This window comes from Atta colombica, unplaced genomic scaffold (genome assembly GCF_001594045.1).
Source record: "Atta colombica isolate Treedump-2 unplaced genomic scaffold, Acol1.0 scaffold121, whole genome shotgun sequence".
Classification (NCBI taxonomy): domain Eukaryota; kingdom Metazoa; phylum Arthropoda; class Insecta; order Hymenoptera; family Formicidae; genus Atta; species Atta colombica.
In genome coordinates, this window is record NW_017259208.1 from 22,569 (window position 1) to 30,086 (window position 7,518).

Consider the following 7,518-nt stretch of genomic DNA (forward strand, 5'->3'; position numbering starts at 1 on the left):
AAATTACTGTTTAGATAGTTTGCTACTTCTAGAATATAAAAGATAACTTTAAAGCACAGTTTTAGCAATACTATAAATAAAAGTAATAATAATAAAAGTAAATACAAATGAAATAACTTTCAACTAGTTTACACTTATATATATTAACTAAATTATTAATTATTTTCGAATAAATTTATATTCCCAAGAAGCGAATATTTTTATTTCTTTAAAAGTACTAATATTCTTTTCTTCTATAAAATTTGAACATTAAACAATATTGAACATTAAACATTAAACAGCTTTCATGTCCGTCGCAACTATCGTTATAATTATGATTTTGTTACTTTGAATAAAAAGAAACAAAAATTTTACTAGCGACTGATGATTTTAAAAAAAAAACCTAAATTATAAATGATAAAATTTTTGAAATTATACCCCCATTAAAATTTAATAATTATTTATAATATGCATTTTACATAATTATAATTATTTTAATTTAATTTAATAATTTAATAATTTAAAAAATTAACTTTTAACTTAAGTTAACTTTAATTCAACTTTAAACTGAGTTACTTTTGTTTATTAACTTTCAACTAACTTAATTTTATAATCATTAATTTTAACTTACTCGTTAGAGTAAAAAGTAAGAAAAAAACTCATATAATCCTGTGCATTTCATGGTACGAAAATAGTTGTGTTTGAACTGATCTGAACTTCATTCTTCTATAATGTAAGGGAAGAGAAAAATGGTAATAAAAATCAATACATGGACGACAAGGATAATAAGTTATGTAATTTACAGAAAGCCTCGAGATCCCATGTATAATTTCGATGATAAACTCATAAATATTGTTGATGCTAAAGTTATCATATACCTGTTATGAAATCGAGGCCTATGGAAATACTATATTGTTATATAATCATTAAATTAATAAATATTAATAACAAAATTTCAAAAAAACTATATACCTATTGGGTGTTTTGTCTCATAACGTTAAAGATGTATCACATCTCAAAAAAACATTATCAAAAGTATAAAAATTTGAATTACTCTATTATTATATCTGAATATCTGTATTTTGAGCACAATTCTTTAAAAAATGATTTATTTGTTTTGTTAGATTTGATATTCATATAAAATCGCATTTTTTGTATTATCTACAGCATAAAATTGCACAAAATTGCACAATATCGCTGCAAAATAGCTAAAACATCTTTAAAAAAAAAAAAGAAAAACATGCACGTTTTCTATTATATACACTATTAAGTACGATTTGGTGATAAATACATCTCTTTAAGTATAAATTCCTTGTGTTTATTGATGTAAATACTTTTTTGATTATTAATGTTTTGACACATGAATTTATGCATCGAAATATATATGCATTCCCATTTGTATGTATGTATGTACGTATGTATTTTTATAGACACATACATTCATGTGTTAAGACATTAATGATCTTATATGCAAATCGATAACATGTGGATATACTTAGCGCGTATATTTTGAATAATTAAATTTCTGTCCTATGAAAGAAATTAGATGAGACGTAAGGATTGTTCAGGATAGAATTGGTATAAAGAAATAATTACACATTTATTATACATAAATATATAATACAGAATAATAAATTTTATTTTTTTCTTACATATATCACTGTAGAGAAATGATTTCACATTAATTATAAAAATGATACCGAATATTTTATTTTTTCCTTACATATATGTGTATACATACATACATACATACATAGATACATACATACATACATGTACATAAATAAGAGAAGGTAAGGTAACTTTCTAAGAAAAAAAAAGCTATTAAAACGCGAGATCTAGCAACTGAATCATTTTACTCCGTCTGTGGTCCATCTTACTCCGTTTTTTTCTTAGATATATTTTTCTTGTGTATACACGTACATAAATAAATATTTCTCACTTTTTTTTACGCGTATATACATATATATATAAAAATATATTTTTTTAATTTTTTTTTAATATTTTTATATTTTTCTAATGGAATGAGAGAGATTTAAAATATGACATAATGACAATTTTCCGATGTCAACTGAGTAATATTCTCTCTAGACCGATTCCAAATTCAAAATTGTTATTTCGCGTATTATAACAGCACTAAAAATATTTGCATCGTAAAGATTTGAATGCCGTTGTAATACAGGAAAGGATCCACATTTTGTTTAAAATATGATTTAACAATTAAACATAGATTGACACATTATAAAAGTCTGTACATATATATTTAATGTCTACCTTTTGTCTCGATGTCATATTTAAATAATAAACTTAAAACTTTAAAACTTAAGTTTAAAACGGTGATTTAATTAATTAAATTTTTTAGAGACGCAAAGTTTATGATAAACATTTTATTAAAAACTTTTTCGAAATTTGTATAATTAATCACCTTGTTCAATTTTAATACATATATTCTAATATGCTTGCTATTCATGTTGAATACAATTATCTTAGGCCATATTATATTTGAAAAGCAGAACAGAGTAACAGCTAAAAACTAATCGTTGTACTATCATATTCAGATCAAACTGTTCTGCTTGACAATGAATACATATTACAGCACCTTAAAATATAAAAGAAGAATCAAAATGAGCATATAATTGAGATAAAAGAAGATGTAAAAAATCATTTCGATCCTGCCGCACGTCAAGCGTTTCCGCATCCTGTGTAATAAGAGTTATAACACTTATCATACGTATTTATTTCTTATTATGTTGATTGGATCTTATTAATTGGTTTAAGATGCAGTTCGGTCCAGATCCCTATTCGTAAAGCTTATACAAAATCAATATACGCTACATCACATATACACATATATATACAATATATCATTTTTTACAAAGATTTTTTTCTTTAAACTTCTAAAAAAAAAATAGAATAACAAACTTATACGTTGCTAGACCTGTAATAAGAACAAACTGCGCATTCGATCACATGTGCTTTACTTACTTTAGAAAGAGAAAGAAATCTATGATAGGCTTACCTTCTCTTTCTAACTCTGAGATAGTGAGATTGAACTGCACTAGACTTCTCCCTTTCTTCTACCAACTGCTTGGCCAATCGCTGAAGGAAAAAGCGCAGCAGGATTTGTGACAATTGGAGCAAAAATGCTGTCCTTTTCTGATACAGAGTTCAAACTGCGCCTGCGATGAACATCTCACTTTCCCTTGGCGGCCGACTACGTGACCAATCGCTGGAGAGAACGAGATTTACAAAGAGAAAAGCTTGATGCATGTGCAGTTACTACTCATTGCTGAACTCTATATCTTTATTCTCCTCGTTGTAAATACGTTATTTAAGGAAGCTATTCTTGTTCCAATTTTAGCTAGTTCACTATCTGTTATCAATTTTAAAAGTCAGCAAAAACATCTACAACACTAGCACTATTGCTAACGCTTACATTTGCATTAATGTTAGCGTCGATATCAGCTTTTTCGTCATCATAATCATCAGCGTCAGATGTGAGAAAGTCTTGAACATCGTCAGCTCGTTCAATATAGGTATCTGCTAACACGTCAGTCTTTAATGGTAAAGAAGTCGTTCTTCTTATTTTCGGTGTAGCCTTGAAAACATGGTACACTTGCCTTAAAATATAGGGAAACAATGGTCGCTTCTCTTTCTCAAACTCAATGCATTGATTGTAAAGTTTTACGAGTTTTTTAGGTGTATCAGAACGTATTTTTTTCTCGTCGGGTTTTAAACCGCCACGTCCTACATTATATAAAATAAACAGTTTATCGGTTTTATAACCATACGGTAAATCACGAGCAAATAATTCATACATTACTATACCAAATGCATATACGTCAGATTGAAAACTATATGGATAGTCTTCTTTAAACCTTAAAACTTCCGGAGCCATCCAACGAACTGAACCAGCTAGCTGGTTCTCTAGCTCTTCTTCTAACTCTTTTTTAGTTTTTGTAGTAGTCCTTTTAGTCTTTTTAATCTTGTCATCAGTGCCTACCTTTTTATTCTTTTTACCCTTTTCAATCTCTTCATCCTTTTCATCATTTTCATCATTTTCGTCCCTTTCATCCCTTTCGTCCTTTTCGTCCAATTCATCTCTTCTATTATTTCTCGGTTGTCGACTCTTCATTACTGCAAGGCCAAAGTCACCAATCTTCACGTGAAGTCCATTATGAAAAAAAATATTCTTACTTTTTAAATCCCGATGATGAATATTTCGGGCATGTAAATAATCCATGCCCTCTGAAATTTGTTTAAGAATTATCACAATTGTAATCATTTCTAATTCGTCCTCTGCGACATGCAGACGATGATATAAAGAGTTTCCTTCACACCATTGCGTAATAATTGCTAAATAAGGTTTAACAATACAAGCCATAAATGATAACACATGCATATGCCGAATTTTACGTAAAACGTTCACTTCATTTTTAAACATTTCTATTTCTAGTTCTGTAGGAACTTCAATATTAAGTCTTTTCACGGCCACAGGTCCATACCAATCAGCTTTATACACAGTTCCGTAAGTTCCCTTTCCCTTTTCATCATCGTCTTCATACGTGATTTCTTCCGCTACAATTTTAAAATCTCTTATTGAATCTTGACTGAAAATACTATCTTCAGATTCTGTATCATCAGCACATGAATCATCTTGGTCCTTTGATTTTTGATGTCTTTTGTTTCTTCTAGGATATCGCAAAAATTTTGTTCTTGTAGTGACTTGAGTGGTCTTATCAATTGTGGTTGGTTCAGTGTCCTGAGCAGGTTTTTTAATTCGTCTCCTTGAACTAATACTCGGTACAGGTACTGGTGGAATTTGAATAATTCCTGTAGCTGGATTATTAGCCAATAATCTTTCATAATAAGCTGTTCGTCTTCGTATATGTTCACAGAGTAAAGACGCATAACTTACACATTTTGTATGAAATTTTCTATTACATGCTTTGCAGATAAATCCATAAAGAACACTCTTTCCACAAACATAACAATAACCTAACAAAACTTTGGTACCCGCAAAATTATGAGTCCAAAAAACTGGAACAGGAAATGTTTCCAGATACTCCACAAACACTTCCTTACATGGCAAAGTTGATATGTCTGTATCCCAAGAAATAAAATATGTCATACGTTGCTTAATATAAGCTGCACAGTCATCCAAAATCAATTGCCGACGTTCCATAGCTTTTGATACTGCATTCCTTAAAGTAAGTCCTTCCTTTACCTCTATAGTGGTATATTGACTATTTGGGAGGTGTATCATTAATATAGATATCTTTTTCTTCTTCTTAGCTTCTTCAGCTTTTTTTCTTAATTTCTCCAATTCTTCTATTTTTTCCTGTTTATTTTCAAGTTCTATTTCTATACATTGTAATTCATGTAGTTTATCAGCTCCTTCCTCATATTCTTGTAAATACTCTTTCTCAGGAAATTCTTCATCTAAAACAGATAGCCAGCGATTAACAGCAGTTTTACAACATGTCATAACTTTTCCTATGTTATCTATTTCAAATTTCAATGACTTTTTTTCTTGAATGAGGGATTGATACGAATCCGAATGGATTGCAGTTGATGTTGATGGAACTGATTCTACAATCTGTTGACTGTCATCATATCCATTGTACTCATTCATTCTATCTTCATTTTGGATAGCATCCTGAAGCTCTCTGTGTAACATCGTGGATCGTGATAGTGGATAGTTTGTTGTTGATGTTGACGGGATTGCTATCTCTAGATTGTCAAACTTATCAGGATCTATCATCATATTTGCTGCTGTCAATGGTACTGTCGGTTCTTCAATTTCTAAACTGTTATAGAGTTCATCAGACTCAATCATCTGCATTCTCCTCTTATAAGCCATCTTAAGCTGCTTAGCATACCAAGTCTTTCTTGACATACGCCGTCGAAACTTCCTAGGAGGTTCGCAAATCGTAACTTTCCGTTGTATTTTTTCATTTGAAAAGGGTTGTTTATCTTCATTGTCATTATCTTGGAAACACCTACACACTCCTCTCAAGAGAGCTCTAAATCGCTCTATTTTGCTCACTGTTCCTCTATATACTAATTTTTTAATTTCCTTTTTTTCTTTTGTTATTGTTTGCTCGTACTTGCTCTTCGCTATACAGTTGTCTTCTCACGCATACGTCACTCTTCTTCGTTATATTTCTTGTTGTACCTTGAATACGTGTCGTATCAATGCTTCCTGCAAGCATATAACAATATGCAATATATTATATTTTCTTGTTAATCACAATACCTATTATCTATAAGTTTGACTATTATCTTTTGCAACCATCACAATTTTTTTCTCTTTCTTCTTTTTCTCTCACCTCTCCCTATATTACTTTATTTATATATAAAATATATAAATAAAATAACATAAATAAAATAAAACATATACATTTTTTTTATATCTTTCATTTATTTCCTTACCTCTTATTTTTCGCTGAAAATTTGTCAGCGATGTAATCTTTTATTCTTGACAGTCATGCGTTGAGTGAATCGCGCGCGTGTGATGTATAAGCTCAGTCTGATTTCTAAAAGCTCCAAAACCGAACTGTAGCAGGAACAAACGATACGCAGCTTTTAAAGGTCAGTGGTGCGCCGGTGCTGTTCGTGACCTTCGCAATGATTCCCCCTCCTGTCACCTTGACCTCTTCACGTGCCCATACTTCTCCCTCTTCCCATTGCCCTTTCTTTCCACCCTCTCCTTTTCGTCCCTTTTCACCACCGTTGTTGAAAATATTGCGATTAACACACCGAGAATTAGCGAAAACAAAGTAATCACTCGAAAATTGCCAGAATCGTGAAAATTTCCGATTGCGAATATTAACCATCCCGATCGATCGGATAATACATGGCTCCATTCGTACTGCAAAGTTTAAGTAATTCCGGACTGTGCCTAGCAAAACGCTTAAAAATTCACATATTCTACGATTAGTTCTCGGCACAACCTCGACTATTGTTCCTTCGCAGGTATAACGCTTCGCTGCGAATCTTGACGCGTATCCGCTCGATGAAGCATTTAAATTTAGACCTCGTTACGTCGTCACATCGTTTCATGACTTTCGAATATCGGCCACACTTGAAAGAGACAAGAAAGTATTACGTTGCCAGTGCCGATTATTCGATCATTCATTCGATCAGCAACAATCTCAGCACTAAATTGCACTACAAATTCAAGTTCATGAGCAGGTTCAAGTTCAATTTTTCTGTAAACACACTTGCCCGTTCACGTAGCGCGTTCTCTGACGTCACTATAAGTACGCTTTGACGTCAGAAGCTTACGGCACTATCACCGTGACAACGGAAAGTCGATCTCTTATTGGCTGGGCAACCTACGTAAGGCCTCCCGCCCCGTCACGTATACCAGGGCTGACAATTGGAGAACGTTCAAGAACCAGGGACAGCATACCTGGGCAAAATCAATACTTTCTAATATATACACGTTTATATGTAACATATATATATATATATATATATATATATATATATATGACAAATTATATGTAAATTTATTATGTAGATACGCCATCC

At 31.4% G+C, this 7,518-nt stretch overlaps 1 protein-coding gene across 1 annotated transcript; it reads right to left on the bottom strand.

Moving 5' to 3' along the window:
- Positions 1–2,474: 2,474 nt before the first annotated feature.
- Positions 2,475–7,391, bottom strand: LOC108694686 (serine/threonine-protein kinase A-Raf-like). The gene is made up of 2 exons (XM_018204328.1): positions 6,415–7,391; positions 2,475–6,184 (listed from the first exon to the last, which is right to left on the bottom strand). Exon 2 carries the CDS (start codon positions 5,876–5,878, stop codon positions 3,365–3,367), a length of 2,514 nt encoding a protein of 837 aa, XP_018059817.1. The 5' UTR covers positions 5,879–6,184; positions 6,415–7,391; the 3' UTR covers positions 2,475–3,364.
- Between the last annotated feature and the right edge of the window lie 127 nt (positions 7,392–7,518).

Excerpts from the sequence above, each read along its gene's own strand:
- LOC108694686 (XM_018204328.1), bottom strand. The coding sequence starts at position 5,878 with ATGTCAAGAAAGACTTGGTATGCTAAGCAGCTTAAGATGGCTTATAAG.